This window comes from Podarcis vaucheri, assembly GCF_965113315.1.
Source record: "Podarcis vaucheri genome assembly, chromosome: 17".
Taxonomy (NCBI): Eukaryota; Metazoa; Chordata; class Lepidosauria; order Squamata; family Lacertidae; genus Podarcis; species Podarcis vaucheri.
The window spans coordinates 18,095,660-18,113,488 of record NC_138755.1 but is presented as its reverse complement, the minus strand read 5'-3'; the positions used below and the strand labels follow the sequence as shown (position 1 = coordinate 18,113,488).

The 17,829-nt window shown below is 44.8% G+C and overlaps 1 protein-coding gene across 1 annotated transcript in view; it reads left to right on the top strand.

The window, feature by feature from the left end:
• Positions 1-920: 920 nt before the first annotated feature.
• ELAVL2 (ELAV like RNA binding protein 2) overlaps positions 921-17,829 on the top strand; it is a 156,049-nt gene continuing 139,140 nt past the window's right edge. Inside the window, exon 1 of the mRNA XM_082205059.1 lies at positions 921-1,036. Within this exon, the coding sequence (XP_082061185.1) occupies positions 1,023-1,036 (14 nt within the window). The 5' untranslated portion in view covers positions 921-1,022. The remainder of the gene's footprint in view (positions 1,037-17,829) is intronic.

Below are 17,829 nucleotides of genomic sequence, written 5' to 3'. Positions count from 1 at the left end.
CAGCGGGAAGGTAAACGGTGTTTCCGTGCGCTGCTCTGGTTCGCCAGAAGTGCCTTAGTCATGCTGTACACCAGCTCCCTCGGCCAATAAAGCGAGATGAGCACCGCAACCCCAGAGTCGGTCATGACTGGACCTAATGGTCAGGGGTCCCTTTACCTTTACCTATGACGTCACAAGTGTTGGGATGAAGCTCAGAGTGCATTGAAAGTGGGTGGGTTAAGCATGGAGAATGTGTGAACCATTGCATGACCACTGAGAGATGAATATCTGAACAGAGCCTGCCAAGAAACCCTGCACTTGAAGTGGTATATTGAAGATGCTGCAGCCATCAAGTGATAACTACTCCTGGTTAACCGGGCTCAAACCTGCATGATTCATGTGTCTCCAACACATGTATATATCTCATTTACACATTACATTTTTAGGGATACACTTTAAAAAAAAAGTATACGTCAAAAAAATGTGAGAGTGGCATTTCAAAACACCACAGTTAAGTGGAGTGTATGCTTTTTACGCACAGAGAGAAAAGGGTGGACGTCCTCTTGTCTGCCTGCCTTCAGAAAGGGTTTCATTGAAGGAAAACCATCCATCACCGGAAATCTACAGCAGAGATAGTGAACCGAAATGGGCTTTCAGTTGCTGAAGACTATTCCCACCCCGCTCTTCTGCCTTTGGATACAAGTGACTGGGCTCTCTCTCTCTCTCTCTCTCTCTCTCTCTCTCTCTCTCATTATCATTCTTCAAAACCAGGCGCTCTCCCGATGATAATCGCTTGGATCTGTCTCCCCCATGCTTTCTGGCTGGTCTTTTTTTTGGGGGGGTGGGGGGAGGAGAAAGAAGAGGGGTGGTCTGCTGCTTCCTTTCTGATTGGTCACCCATCTCTCCTTTTGTTTTGGAGATGATTATAGAATTGACTTTCAAGTGCTGGTCTTTCCTCCCTACTTACCCTTATGGTACACCCAGCATCGGGCGCTTAGAAAATTCTTAAGACTTCTTTTATGTAAAGGTTGTGACAAAGCATTATGAGCTTGCAATGGTAAGTGCCCTTTTATTATTACAGTTTCTCTCTCTCTCTCTCTCTTTCCTTTTGCATTAGAGAACCACGGATCGTGTTTTCTTGGGAGAGCGTGGGGGGGGGGGGAGTAAGCGAGGCTTTGGGGGGTGGGACTGCTTCAGAATAACCACCCAAGCTCTTTTAAAGTGCACAGAAAGCGATACTGGGGAAAACTTCAGCTGTTTCTTGCGAAGCAAGGCAAAGGCTGTAGAATCAGTCTGCCTGCCTGCCAAAGGATTTTGCATAAATATTTGCAAAATATATGTGCAAATATATATATATATCTGCATATACGATATATGTATTGCATATCTCTGTGTATGTCTCTGTTCAGTCCAGAATCAGACCCACAACCTGAGGATTGTGTTCTGAATTCTGCCCCAGAGAGAACAGAGTCCAGTCATAACTAGCACCGCCCAAGAACAATGGAACTCCGTCTCCCATTCAAAAACTAGACCCGTCTTCTTCTCGCTTGCACGTCTGGTCTGTGTGTGTGTGTTTAACCCTCCCATCCATCAACTGGCATTAGCTCAGCGCTAGAGAGAAATTGACACGTACACCAAAGGCATTACCTAAATACCACGCAGCTCCTCACTCGAGCTGCAACCCGACGCATCCCATTCGACTCAATCGGCCTTACTCCCGAGTAGACCTGCCGCCTAGTAGGCTTCCACGACCGCTGAAAGGCGGAGGGAAGGAAAAGTCCCCAAGCATGAGACAGGGAAGCAACATCTAAACTTGCATCCTCCCCTTGCAGTCCGGTGGATAAATTGTGGTCGTATTAAATGGGGAGGGGAGGCGTCGGAAAGGACCTCAGGGCTGCTCTGCCTTAATAGTTGTATCGGGGGGCGGGGCCTTTCAAGAGGAGCAGTTTGTCTGCATCAGGGGTAGCCAAGCTGGTGCCCTCCAGATGTTGCTGACCTTTGGCCGCGCTGGCGGGGGCTGATGGGAGTTGGAGTCCAGCCACATCTGGCCAGCACCAGATTGGCTGATGCTGGCTGTTATGTTTGATGTGCAGCCAATCATCTCGTTTCTCCCGGCTCACTGTTTTTATTAGCTCCCGCGCCTTTAATAGCAGCTGAAAGTGCATATTTCAGGAAAGATAAGACTGATGCCCATGCTTCAAAAAAGCAGATCCAGCTGCTGTAAAAAAAACTCAAGAGAAGGCTAGGCTAGCTATCTTTCTGGATGATTGGCAGCTTCTCCAGCTACACTTTTATTACGGAAACGGGGGTCAACATTAGGACCATGTTTACCATCTCTCAGTGTGTGTGTGTGTGTATCAAGATGATGAGAAAAAGCACAGGAGACAGGCTTGGTTTTGAAACATTGGCCACCCGAAATATAGAAGCGATAAACAACTACCTGACATTCAGAAGACATCTTAAGGCAGCCCTGTTCAGGGAAGTTTTTAATGTGTGACATTTTAGTGTACTTTGTGGAAGCCGCCCAGAGTGGCTGGGGAAACCCAGCCAGATGGGCGAGGTACAAATAAATTATTATTATTATTATTATTATTATTATTATTATTAGTTTAGAAAGAGGGACATATTCAAAGCAGCTGAGAAACACCATCTTAAGAAGAAGTTAGTTCAGTGCCTTGTTCCTTTATGCATCTAGGTAATTGATACTTTAAGGCCAAAATTCACCATTTCAAGTACTGATTCTCTGAGAAATTTGGCTGCAATTACCCACCTCCCGCTGACCGCAATGGAGGCAGGTTGCAAGAAGCTGGAAGCTGGACTCTGGTTTCAGATTGCATCCTGTTGCTGCTATTATTATTTTTTCAGCAGCTGTAATTGATGCATTCATTGCAGGCCAGATCTGCCGCCCCTGTAGATCCTGCTGGCTGAGGCAGTCTCCTCACTTTGCCTCATGGCTGGACTGGCCCTGTTTGGGAAGTTGTATCCCCCTATATTCTAAATGAAATCAACTCGAAAACAGACCACTGTGCTCCTCGCTGGAAAAAAGAAATCAAATAGTGTTATGCTGAAAAATTCTAAATACCTTTGATTCCATTTGACAGAAGGCACATATGAGTGGTCTTCAGTTTTACTCAAGAGTAGGTCCTAAGTAATGTTAGGCTTATCAATTTCAAGAGGTCTGCTCGGAATACCACCCTATGTAAGCCAGAGTTGCCGCCAAAAATTGGTTATCATTGTTTTCCTTTAAAAGGGGCAGGTGTGTCCAAAGTAGGCCCAGAAAGTGCTGGAAAGGGATGAGGTTTACATGGAAGGTCTGCCATCTGGCCTTGACATTGATCACACCTCCTTATCCATCAGAAAACCTCTTAATTGGTCCAAGATGAACTTTGCCCCCAAACTGAACACTCTGCATTGCTTGATGTTTTATCATGTTTTTAATATTCTGTTGCAAGAATGTCCAGAGTTAGAAACAATAAAATTGTTGTTGTTGTTGTTGTTGTTGTTGTTGTTGTTGTTGTTGTTGTCCCTGGAGTAGTTTTTCTGGAGCAGAAAATCTAGTATACAATGGTACCTTGGTTTACAACCATAATCCGTTCTGGAACTCCATTTGTAAACCAAAACAGCTTGTAACCCAAAGCGCTTTCACCAATGAGGCCTCCCCCCCAAAATTGTTTGTAATCCAAAAAAAATAAATGGGTTGTAATCCAAAACAAGGTTGCAAACCGGGACACGCACTTCCGGGTTTGATGTGTTTGTAATCCAAAAAGTATGCAAACCAAGATGTATGCAAACCAAAGTACTACTGTACATGTTTAGTATACACATATACTCCTAAGGCAATATACTCCTTGTGATTATTGAAAGACAGGAAGCACATGTGAGGAGCACATCAGACTGCATTGTATATGTCTCCACTTCTTGTTAGCATCTACAGTGGTACCTCTGGTTATGAACTTAATTTGTTCCGGAGGTCCGTTCTTAAGCTGAAACTGTTCTTATCCTGAGGCACGCTTTCACTAATGGGGTCTCCCAGTGCGTGTGCGCCGGAAATGCATGATTTCTGTTTGCATCCTGGGGCAAAGTTCGCAACCAGGAGCAGCTACTTCCGGATAGCGGAGCTCATAACCCAAAGCATTTGTAACCAGAAGCATTCGTAACCAGAGGTACCACTGTACTGACCTGACAAAGAAAGAGGGCGTTGTTTGGTTTTGGAACAACAAATAGTGTTTACAAGTGATGGCAATATGAACTGCGGATGAGGTTTTTGTCAGTAACTACTAACGAAACCTCAAGGAGGTCCTTCCTCTTGGACCAAGCTCTCTTGAGCCAGTATTGGGATGTTAGTTGAGATGTTGATGGTAGTTGGTTAGTAAGTAGGAAGCTATTCTCCTGTTCGTGCAAGTTTTGCAAGATTTGGGGATTGCGTCTTGCTATCTCAAAATACAAAAGCTTCAATATACTGTTAAGGGGAGGTCAGATGGGGAAGGGCGTCTTTTGGTGTTACATGGCATTCATGGTGTGGGAAGCTATCCCTGAGATGATCCCTAGCTGTAGAAATTTCTTATACAACAGTGTGGGAAAGGAACCCAAATTTACCCTTATTCTGCATGTGCCAAAACAGAACAAAATGGTGCACTCATTGTGGAGGGGGGGGGAATTATTTCTTGAGCAAACTGACAAGCAAACTGTGAAATCCTTTTTTATGACTTTTGTAAAAGGAGTGTGAGATTTGTGTGATTTATCATGTCCAAAAATGGGAGGTTTGCAGAATTGTGCAAGTGTTGCAATTACACCTGTGCGGCAGTCGCACAAAAAGGCATTTCAGTACCCAGGAGAGCAACTCACCAACCAGAAAGAAAAACCAGCCCTGTGCTCCTAACAGATGCTTGGGCAGCCAAAATGAGCAGCAGAAACAAACAAAAAAAAAAGGGTATGGTTGCATCTTTCTAAAGTTTCTTTTTCAAAACCCTCCCCTCCCCTCCCACCTAAAAAGCACGAGTGAAGAAGTGAAGCTTAAGGAGATTGCGTTATTTCAGTTTTTTCATTGACTTAGGGAACGTAGAAATGTTGCCATGTCTTGATGATCTAGATTAGTGTTATGAATAAAGTGGAAAATACATACCAAAAATAAAAACAACTAACACATTTGATTGTTATTTAAGCTTTTGTGGACTAGAGCCCACTTCATCAGATGTATGGAGTGTGATCTTCAGTTGTTGGGGGTGTTGCACACACATACACACACATATGTGAATGTTAATGTGGTGGTGTTGGGGAATGTAAATGTTGTGGGTAAATGGCAATGGAATGCACAGATTAAGTCTACAACTGTTGGCAATGTTGGCTGGGGCTGGCTGGGCCAGTGGCGTAGCGTGGGTTGTCAGCACCCGGGGCAAGGCAAGTAATTTGCACCCCCTAACCCGTGGATTTGCGCCCCCTAACCCTAACCCCCAGATGTTGCGCCCGGTGCGGCCGGCCCCCCCTGCACCCCCCACGCTACGCCACTGGGCTGGGCATCCAGCATCATGTAGAGGGCAACAAGGTTCTCAGCCCTGCATTACAGGATGCCATGCTCAAAGTATGTAATTCTTTCGAGAAATTTGTTCCTGTTCCATTTACAGGAAATGTATAAACACAGCTCTTTGGTTTCCTGTTTGCAAAGGCGTACAGAACTCAGAGGAGGCATTCTACCATGTAGGAGAGATCAGTGATATGATCATCTGACTTTTTAAAAAAAAAACAGCAGCAACTTTAAATAAGTTGTGTGGGGCTCTGGTTTTGAGTGGGGAAGAAGTGTTCACAGGAGATATGGCAGGTATTTGTAGAATTTGTATTGTTAAAACGGAAACGGGTCAAACCATCGCAAGAGGTTGGATAGTTAGAATGGAATGGTCTCAGGGGTAGGCTGCACATTTTTTATATTATTATTATTATTATTATTATTATTATTATTATTATTACTTTGTCAATAAAATAAAATAAACCACAAAATCGGAAGGGGAAGGGGAAGGGGAAAGTAGTGTTCAGAGGTGGGGCTTCTGTGACTCATGCCTGTTTTCCATCCCTTGGAGTTCCTGGTAAGTGGGGTGGGGGTTAAGACAAAGGTTTCAATATTGTGCCTGTCTTTTCTTATTGCATGGCTAATAGCATCTTGAAGTGTGTATAGCATTCCTCCTCTGATACATTCAAGAATAAATAATCTTTCATGCTTCATAATAACTACAAATTATCAGCAAAGTTTATCTGCAAAGGGCATATAACACACTCCCCTCTTTTTAAGACAAGGGATTTTCTTACTTTGAATGGCATAGTAATAATTATACTACTACTACTACTACTACTACTACTACTACTAATGTTATTATTTGTATCCCGTCCATCTGGTTGGGTTGTCCCAGCCACTCTGAGTGGCTTGCTGCTTATATAAAATCAGACATTAAATGCTTTCTGATACAGAGCTGCATTCAGATATCTTCTAAAAGTTGTATAGTTATTTATCTCCTTGACATCTGAAGGGAGGGTGTTCCACAGGGCGGGGACCACCACCGAGAAGGCCCTGGTTCTCTGCAACCTCGCTTCTCGCAGTGAGGGAACCGCCAGAAGGCCCTCGAAGGAGGACCTCAGTATCCAGGCAGAACGATGGGGGTGGAGATGCTCCTTCAGGTCTACTGGGCCGAGGCCGTTTAGGGCTTTAAAGGTCAGCACTGGCACTTTGAATTGTGCTCGGAAACATACTCGGAAACCAAGCAGAAACACAAGTCAGCTGTTCACTATGGCGAGCTGCATTGCATTTCTGTTTAAATTATAGCAATAATTTCCAAATTGGCATCAATACATATAAATTAGAACTTGCAAATATCAAGCAAATATGTGCTATATCCTTTGACCTCTTTTATGGTTGCTGTGTTTCCTCTCTTCTGGCAAATTGTAAATGACCTTAAGAACATAAGAGACCTGCTGGCCCAGGCCACCAGCTCATCTAGTCCAGCATCTTGTTCTCATAGTAGCCAACCACATCACAGAATCGTAGAATTATAGAGTTGGAAGGGACCCCTAGGGCCATGAGTCCAACCCCTTACAACAGGAAACGTGACAAAAGATACTTACACCTTCCAATGATCCATGCACATATCCTGGAAGGGACAGCTGTGTCGATGTTAGAACTGCTCGTTATAATATTTGAGAACTGATGTTAGCTTGGCAGCCTATGAAAAAGCAAATATGTTTGTGAGAAGCCCACAAGCAAAATCCAAGTGCAACGCTTCTCTCCCCAGCCGCTCAGTGTGTAGAGCAGGGGTCAGCAAACGTTTTCAGCAGTGGCCGGTCCACTGTCCCTCAGAACTTGTGGGGGGCAGGACTATATTTTTTGGGGGTGGGGAATGAATGAATTCCTATGCCCCACAAATAACCCAGAGATGCGTTTTCAATAAAAGCACATACTCTACTCAAGTAAAAACACCAGGCAGGTCCCACAAATAACCAGGAGATGCATTTTAAATAAAAGGACACATTCTACTTGTGTAAAAACACCAGGCAGGTCCCACAAATAACCAGGAGATGCATTTTAAATAAAAGGACAGATTCTACTTGTGTAAAAAAACACTGATTCCAGGACCGTCCCCAGGCCGGATTTAGAAGGCGATTAGGCCAGATCCGGCCCCTGGGCCTTAGTTTGCCTACCCATGGTGTCAAGCCTATGAGTTGATACATCCAATGGCCAGCATGGAAGGAAAAGAAATATGTGAGATGCTTAGCCATGTCTACCTGAAAAGAAGTGAGATGGCTGACAACTTGGCATCCCACTTTGTTCATTATTAAATTGATATCCCACCCTCCTCTGATACTTCCCTACCCTCTCTCCTAAAAGATGCTCAGGCTGGCAAATGCAGACAACTCCATCACATGTGAGTTCACAACAGGATTTTTTTCCTCACCCCCCTAAATGCCTCCAATTCTGGAACCAGAAACAAAATTAACTTAGACTGCAGACCTATACACACTGCAGGGGTAAATTCCATTGAACTTTCTGGTAGCAAGGGAGGTGGGTGTTGTGCGAAGAAGTGATTCCAGCAAGCACAGCTTTCCCTACCCCACAACAATAAGCTGCTTAAATGCTCTCTTATGCCCAACTCTTGCAGATACAGGAGCTGTCTTGCCCCATGGTCATATATTTTAATTTTTTTAGCGACCCTAAAAAAGAGGCAAATCAGCAAAACGGGGTCCTTGTACTTTGGAAGGAGTGGCTGGTTAAGAATGTTGTGCTTCCTTAGGGGAAGGGGCGAATCTATTTTTGACTGCCATTTGTTAGCAAGTCAAGCATTTTCTTCTAAAAATATGCCCAGCTCTGACGTCCTGGCGGGTGCATTCTAAGAATGCAGCGATGTCTTTAATGTAGGAAAGCACAAGCCCGGTCATCTATGCTAACCATGCTGTTTTGGACACATGTTGTGGAAAGGGATATCCAGTTTTCTCAATTTCCCTGCCCACCAGCAAACGATGTCCTTGCACTTAATTCCTCCCCACACTTTTTGTTGGTTTGTTTCTAAGCAAGCAGGCAATTAGATTTCACATTAAACTGAGCAAGCATTGATGGGGTTTTGCATGCTACAGTGCATTGTATTGTTCTGTGCATGTGAAATATGAAACAGATGGCCAAGGGAGCCCAGGAAAAGAAGTGTGTATGTGTGTAGGGTGGGGTGGGGGGAGAGGGAGAGGGAGAGGGAGAAGGAACTTGCTGTGCCCTTTTTAATAAGACCTTAATGTTAAGCGAAGCGGCAGCTAAGTGCTTTCTGAAACACAACTTTTTTGATTACTGTTTACTTTATAAAAAGACAAAATGTGTGTGTGTGTGTGTGTGTGTGTGTGTGCGCTGTGTTTGCATAGTTTTCACTGCAAACTAATGCCATTCAGTTACTGAATTATCACGGCATCTTTCCCATGCAGTTGTTTGCTCGAAACAGAACAGTGCAATGAGACAGAGGATCCCCTAAACACAACAGGATCTCAACCTATACGTTTGTTCACTTACTGCAAGAGTCACATCAGTTACCCTGCCCGCTTCTGTCCCTAAGTACCCCTGTCATGTATCCATCAGAAGTTTGCCCACGAGCGAATGCAGCTGGGGGGGGGAAAGAATGCTCACCACCCTGGTCTCTAGGCAACCTTCGGCCCTCCAGATGTTTTGGCCTACAACTCCCATGATCCCTTGCTAACAGGACCAGTGGTCAGGGATGATGGGAATTGTAGTCCAAAACATCTGGAGGGCCAAAGGTTGCCTATGCCTGCTCTAGACCATCTTAATGATTGCCTTCTTAGTTACGATGCATGGGCCTCAGTTTGCCAAGTACTGCAGACACCCCCCCCCATTTTTCAAAAGCCAAGCCATGGGCCCCCTACTTTTGAAATGTTGATTTTATGGGAATGGTGCCACAGAACCCCCTGGGTGGGTTATGCAGACCCAGGGGTGGAAGAAGGGGGGTGCAGTGGGGGCAGGTCACCCCAGGTGTCACCACTGAGGGGGGTGACAAAATGGTGGGCGTCACTCACCGTGGGGCCTGGGAGTGACATGGTGGCTTGGGCGTGCACAGGCTCTGTGCTGCCTAAACGGTCCACCTGCAGCCTCCCCCCAGCTGTAGGGCTGCTGAGTGGGAGGAGGCAGGCAGACTCTTCAGAGGCCCCATGGAATGTCCTGCCCCAGCTCACCCCGCCCCACAGGTAGCTGGCCATACCTCTGGGCACAGGGCACATGCGCCGCCCCAGGCGCCCAATTGGCTTGCTCCACCGCTGTGCAGACCACCGGCCCCCCCCCCTGGCATACGTGGACCACCAGTTGGGAACCACCGCCTTAGAAGATGTTAGAAACTTAGGCTGCACACTGATAGACACTTCATTGGAGTAAGCTCCACTGGTCATAGTATCCTCTACTTCTGAGTAAATCAGGGTTGCTATACGTCCAGAATTATGTCCAGAATTTTTATTCTGCACATCCGCCCAGGGATGTTTGTACTTAGGACATAGGATGCTGCCTTGTATGGAGTCAGACGATCACCTTGTTGAGTCATGTCTATGTCAGTAGCCTTTACCTTTTTCAGACCCAAGATTCACCTTTAGGTCAGCCCAAACATGCATTTGGGGTCTCGTTTCTTAATTTAAAAAATGTTTTTGTATGATGGTAGTACAGATTAGGTCATCTGGGTCCCTGCTTTACCTGAAATCGCTTGAGATTGAACCTGCGACTCTTTTGCAACAGACTATGTGCTTTGCCACTGAGCTAAATCCTGTCACTTTGATATAGCCTTGCTGCCTTGGGGTATCTTTTCTAAGCTCAGCTGCTTTGCATGTCCTGTTATTTAGGAAAATCATTCAAAATGTTGTCTCCTTTTTATTATTAAAGGGAGAAAGATGCATGTGAAATCCTCTCGAACTCATTTTGCTTGTGATACTGAATAGCATTCAAATGAGAATGATCTTCCCAAAATTTTTGTTTTTAATTTTTTTTTGCAAGCTTGCCCAATCCAGCTGTATATTTTATATGCTAATCTAAATTCTATTTTTGTTCCCCTTGGGGGTTTTAAGTGATTATAATTGTTGCTCTTCAAAAGCCAAACAGATGATGATTGCTGCTTCAGGAATATACCAAAAAGAAACTGGCTTTCATTAAACCTGCTCATCCCTCTTTGTAATTATCCCTATTTTATCTCACTAAGAAGCGGGAGGGAAATGGCAAGTATAGTTCAATGAAGGCACTTTGGTTATTTAAACACTGCTTTTATTGAGCTAACAGGGGGTGTTAAAGGGGAATTTCCAGGAAGAGGAACTGTAGCCTATAGCCCAGTTACCTTTCCACTGGAGACTAGAGAACCCTGAGTCAGCTTGGAATGTAGGCCAGCCAAGAATACTGCAGGACAGATGCCCCTTTTCAGCATCTCTGGAAAGAAAGAAAGGGAAGGAGGGGAGAAGAGAGAATTTGCTAAGCCCAACCTCAGAGATATGGCTATGATAGCAGACTGACAGATGTTTTGCAACACATCTCCCTGCCTGCCTGCTCTGCTGGAAGTTTCATTATAGTAAGCAGCGCATCATTATGGGAGTCAGAGGAGAGAAAGGAGATGCAAGGGTTGGCAGACGGGATACTTTGAGTATTTCTGGACAACCCATCCTGATTTGCTTGCAGGGAGATGAGATGGTGTTGGCTATTTCCAAGCCTCCATTCTGATTTGTTTGTATCAAAGCAAACATGATCTAACTCGCCAGTTTCTTTCCCTACCTGATTTTTGGGGGATTAGCAGTGTTTGTGTGTGTGTGCAAGGCTATAATTGTACAACCTGACTTTCCAAGTGTGTGATTGAATCTCACCCGAAAATAGTCACAGTGCCCTGCAAGTGAAGAATAGTTTAGAGCACAACAGGCTTCCTCCAATTTGTCAAATCTTGCTTGGGAGACTGAACAACATGCAGATTATGTTTTTAAGGAATTAAGTACAGCTAGTGTTTGATTTCTCAAAGAAGAGAAGACCATCTCGAAACATGACCCTCTGATCTGCTCATTGTTCCTCCCCAAGTGGGGACTCATTGCAGTTGCTCAGTCGTGAGAGAAATGTACTTTGGGTCTGTTCAGGGACACTGTCGTTTCTTCTTCCTCTGCACCTTAGAGGGTCTGTTTATTGAGCATTCATCCTGATTGCCTTCTGCAAAACTTCGCCTGAGGCGAGGCAAAGTCCACTCTTTTTTTGTCAAGCTTTCCTAACTGCAAAAACCACTTTCCTCATTGCAAAAATGTAAGTGGTTTTAAAAAAAGTGGGTTTGTTGCAACTTTAAACCACTTTAAATAAACCTACATTTCTATGTATGCGATTGGATCCTTCCGGGGGGGGGGGAGAGAGTTAAAGTCTGGATGTGAACTAGGATTTGGCAGTGGCACTGAAAACAGTTGTTGAGGCTGTGTCCTATTCAGGGGTGGAGGAAGGGGTGTGTGGCAGGGGCGGCACACCCCGGGTGTCCACACAGAGGGGGGTGACAAAATGGCGGGCGGCACTCACCGCAGGGCCTGCAGCACGCCCGAGCCACGCATCTCTCCTGGGAGTGACACGGCGGCTTGGGTGCCCACAGGCTCCACATTGCCCAAACGGTCTGCCCGCCACCTCCCCCTCAGCTGTAGAGCTGTAGGGCGGCTGAGTGGGAGGAGGCAGGCAGACTGCGCAGAGGCCCCACAGAGCATCTCACCCCAGCTGGCCCTGCCCCCGCGAGTGGCTGGCACAGGGCATGCACGCCCCCTCAGGCGCCCAGTCGGCTTGCTCCACCGCTGGCTGGTGGACCCCATACTGAGGGCTTCCACAGGGGCAGCAGTGGGAAGCTGTGAGCTGCCATTTTAAATTTCCCACAATGCCCTGGAAGTACCCAACAAAGCATAACAAAAGATGTAATGGGGGATTTCAAAGGATGGCTTGTAAACTTGGCCTTTTGGCACAGGGGACGCAGGACAGCTGGCAGAAGCAGTGGGCACTTCTGGGGCACTAGCAGCTCCCTGGCAGTCCTTGACCTTGGTGTAGCTCATATCTGCAGTGGTTAAAAGCCACGTGAGGTAGGAATTACTACATCATCTTAATTTAATAGAACTAATGTAGAGAAATGGGATGCAGGTGGCGCTGTGAGTCAGTGGCGTAGCGTGGGGGGTGCAGGGGGGCCGGCCGCACCGGGCGCAACATCTGGGGGTTAGGGTTAGGGGGTGCAAATCCACAGGTTAGGGGGCGCAAATCCACGGATTAGGGGGCGCAAATTACTTGCCTTGCCCCGGGTGCTGACAACCCACGCTACGCCACTGCTGTGAGTTAAACCATAGAGCCTAGGGCTTGCCAATCAGAAGGTTGGCGGTTCGAATCCCCATGACAGGGTGAGCTCCCATTGTTCCGTCCCAGCTCCTGCCAACCTAGCAGTTCGAAAGCACGTCAAAGTGCAAAGAGATAAATAGGTACCGCTGTGGCAGGAAGGTAAATGGCGTTTCCGTGTGCTGCTCTGGTTCGCCAGAAGCGGCTTAGTCATGCTGGCCACATAAAGCAAGATGATCGCCACAACCCCAGAATTGTCCGCAACTGGACTTAACGGTCAGGGGTTCTTTTACCTTTACCTTTTAACACAGAGAAAGATCCAGATATCTCCTGGAATGTAATGCCTTTCCAAATATTTGCGGCACTTTTAAAAAAGGAAATCGAATCAAAACAACCTCCCTCTGCACTTTATATACAACATGCAAGCCTCGCATGAGTCTTTATGCTGCCATCCCGCTTCTCAGATGCCTACTGTACTCTACGCGAGTTACACCACTGGGCTGTGCCATTTATCTTACACCTTTCTGCTTCAGGCTTGCTAATGCTGCATTACCTTTTCATAAGCCCAAGATTGCCTGTCAAGGAGATCTGTAAAAGCAGGGCTGTCAGCGGATTTCCTCCTCCACCCCGTCTCTCCCCACACACCCCTTTACCAGGAGACAAGCTGTATTAGTTGTGTGACAAGACCGCTCTTCTATTTTGGAAAGGAAGGATTTATTCCAGGGCTGTGCTCTCGTGCATGGCAACAGCCACATCACGACCGGCGTGCTGAGTTTGGCAGAGAGTGGGGAAAGCATGCCTTTTGCAAGACAACACCGTAGGTCGGCAATTCAGAATACAGGAGCCTGGAGGAGCTCCTTCCCTCACCTGCTCAGTGTTTCAAATCACATTGGTCCTCAAGAGCATCTCAGGCTCACTAAATAACGACCGGCCCTTTCCACAACATGCACACCCAGCAGTGAGGGACACACATCTATAAGGAACCATATAACACTGGTACTGAAAGACCTTCATTGGCTCCCAGTACATTTCTGAGCACAATTCAAAGTGTTGGCACTGACCTTTAAAGCCCTAAACGGCCTCAGCCCAATATACCTGAAGGAGCGTCTCCACCCTCATCGTTCTGCCTGGACACTGAGGTCCAGCATTGAGGGCCTTCTGGTGGTTCCCTCACTGCGAGAAGTGAGGTTACAGGGAACCAGGCAGAGGGCCTTCTTGGTGGTGGTGGCTGCCCTGTGGAACGCTCTCCCATCAGATGTCAAGGAAGTAAACAACCAGCTGACTTTTAGAAGACATCTAAAGGCAGCCCTGTTTAGGGAAGTTTTTAGTGTTTGATGTTTTATTGCTTTTTAAATATTCTATTGGGAGCCGCCCAGAGTGGCTGGGGGAAAACAGCCAGATGGGCGGGGTATAAATAATAAATTTTTTTTTTTTATTATTATTATTATTATTATTATTATTATTATTAGTCTGCCTCTCACAGGAAAACCCTCTCAGCATTCAAAGACCCTCAAGCAAAAATAAAGCAAAACATGGTTGTTTGGATCCTAACTAAGCTCCCCTGATCAGAAGGGCTGTGTGAGGAACCCATTACTCTGCATGACTCCTATTAAGTATATTTTAACCACCACCGGTTATCTTTTGGATTTTGTGTGAGGGAAATCTTAGATAATTGGAGATTCAGGCCAAAGTTGAACCAATAAGAAATATTTATTTTATAGAACAAAGTGGATAAAACAAAGGCTGTATCAGGTGGTAATGTTATTTCAGGAAACAGTGAACTTATTAACAATTGTATTAAATCTAATGCAGGCTTCCTCAACCTCAGCGCTCAGATGTTTTTGGCCTACAACTCCCATGATCCCTAGCTAGCAGGACCAGTGGTCAGGGATGATGGGAACTGTAGTCTTAAAATATCTAGAGGGCCGAGGCTGAGGAAGCCTGATCGAATGGATGTTATAGGCTTCCAAACAAGGAAGTAAATGCATTGTTTCTTTCAACCTTCAGTCGCTTAAGTTCAGTTATTACACTTCAGGTAGTTGTTAAAGGTTTCCAGACTAGGAAGAGAAGGAGGGAGGTGTTCATGGTGAGTTTCAGCACCTCTTTTTCTAGAAAAATAGCACTGAGTGGAACGTTTTCACCTGGCGCCGAAAAATATATAATGAAGGCGCCAGGTGAACTTTCCTGAGGAGAACATTCCACAAACAGGGTGCCAATACAGAGAAGGCCCCATTCTCGTGTTGCCACCCTCCAGACCTCTCAAGGAGGAGTCACATGGAGAAGGGCCTCAGATGATGAATGCAGAGTTAGTGCTTGTTGAAAAATTGTGTTCAGAAACAGAATTAATCTGGAGCTGCCCAATCTGATCTTGAGATGATTCTTCGAATGAGCTAAGGGGACACAATAAATAGTCTTGAATAAAAATGTTTTTGGATAAAGGCATCACATTCACTTTCAACAGATTATTGATTACCCACACTCAGTTTGTGGAGGTGGGTGTGAACGTCATGTAACAGAGACTGGTTTACAACTGCAAAGGGGAAATGTATTTTTCTGTAGGATCCCTAGAATTTGAGTAACCCAAACCCAGAAATCAATATGGACAAGGCGCAAAGCAAACAAACATGCAAGGTGACTGCAGAAAGACATTTTTTTAAAAAAACATAATCAGTGGAAGTTTGTTGCACTCTCTGGGTATCAACCTGAACTGATTTGCTGCAAAATCCGAAAGGTAAACTAAATGCATTTATTTAGCATTGCGTGAGTGCACTAATTTCAGGCGCAGGCGTAAGGGAGTTTAATTATAACCATAGTTCCTTGGGAGTAGGATACATTCAACTTGGTGAGACTTCTCGGTAAACATGCATAGGAAAATAGCTAAATAAAACTGTTTCACTGAAGTGAGTTTAAGTAGACTTTACAGCCTTGACGCCAGAAAGCATCTTATGGAAAAGCTATCATTACTGCGAGGGTGAAACAGCCTAACTGCCATATTTTAAAAACTACCGGTACATCCTTGAAAATGCTGTGAGAGAGACATCCTTGCCAAACATAAAAAACCTGCTCCTAAGTAAATATTCAAATTTACTCAAAATACACTGGGAAGAAAGCTGAAGAGTTTTTTTGTTTGTTTTTAGCTAATGAAAAAGTATGAGGGTTGTTTATTTCGCTTTCTTTCTTTTTTCTTTTTTCTTTTTTCTTTTTTATTTATTGAGTTTATATGAGTTTATTTTCAACATATACACCCACACTTGTAAAACTGTATAATCAAAAGAAAAACAAACAAACAAACAAACAACAGCAGCAACAGACAAAACAACAAGAAACAAATGAAAAACAAAGGAATACAAATAATCCATAGGTAGGAAAACTTATACAGTACAGATACTGAACTATCTATCTATCTATCTATCTATCTATCTATCTATCTATTTATCTATCTATCTATATACCATATTTCAGTTCTTCTTTTCTTCTAGTTGACTTCCTTCATCCTCTGCACGGTTCTCTTTTCATTTTTAGTAAACTGCCTCCTTCTTAATTCATTATTACCCCTTTTTTTACAATTGTTAACTGAAGTACCATAAATTATCTTGCAGAAGTTAATCACTATTTTGCTTTCTTTCGCCCTCCTACCAAAAGGAAAGCCCCTCTGATGAATTTTCTCCAGATCTTTGCCTGGCACCATTCCCTCTATCCACAAGGCTAGGTCCAGAGGACAATAAAGGAGGCAAAATGGCAGCCAGCTTGCCAACTGAGCTGTTGTTGTTAACTACCACTCACAATAGGGACTTCAAAATAAACTTGGAGGGAAAGGGGATAGGAAGCTGCGTGTGACACAGCTCTTGGTGAGCTCCTGCCATAAGAAACTGTCAGAGAATTTCTCCTACTACCTGGAGAAATTTAGTCCTCCCCAGAACAATTACTCCACCCCAAGATGGGGTGTCCACAGCTCTGTTTCTATAGAGCTAGGGATTTCTTTGTATTTTCCTAAACACTTCTTAAATTTATATATGTTGTTAACAATTATCATACATTTTTGTTGTTGTTGTTTAGTCGTTTAGTCATTTAGTTGTGTCCGACTCTTCATGACCCCATGGACCAGAGCACACCAGGCACTCCTGTCTTCCACTGCCTGCCACAGTTTGGTCAAGCTCATGTTAGTAGCTTTGAGAACAATCTCCAATCATCTCGTCCTCTGTTATCCCCTTCTCCTTGTGCCCTCCATCTTTCCCAGCATCAGGGTCTTTCCCAGGGAGTCTTCTCTTCTCATGAGGTGGCCAAAGTATTGGAGCCTCAGCTTCAGGATCTGTCCTTCCAGTGAACACTCAGGGCTGATTTCCTTCAGAATGGAGAGGTTTGATCTTCTTGCAGTCCATGGGACTCTCAAGAGTCTCCTCCAGCACCATAATTCAAAAGCATCAATTCTTCAGCGATCAGCCTTCTATATGGTCCAGCTCTCACTTCCATACATCACTACTGGGAAAACCATAGCTTTAACTATATGGACCTTTGTTAGCAAGGTGATGTCTCTGCTTTTTAAGATGCTTAATTAATTAACACTGTGCTTCTGTGGAATGCATATAGCACTTAATGACAAAAACAGGCTTACTCTTCTACTCCACTATATTTCCAAAGAGCAGCTTATATATGATTTCCAGTGAGTCGTTCCTTCAGGACCATCCTTTCCTTGCTTCAGGGTGGGAACTGAGCTGTGGGTTATCAAACCCACAGTGGCTTATCTTCTGCTCATTCATCTGCATGATTCCCTTTGTTGCCTAGTTTAAAGGCCTACTTTACAGGCCCGTAGCCTGTAATATGTGCAAAGCACTTTGGACACTTCAAACGAACTCTATAAATGCCAAGTATTCCTCATCTTTTGTATATTTACAAAAATGATATTTGCTTCCAAAAGGTCATACAGTTGTTCCACAAATACCACTACTGCTCTAATCTGACTGAGCCTACGGTTCTCAGATACACTAACAGATAAAAAAAACAGTATGAATGTCATATGTTGTCACCAT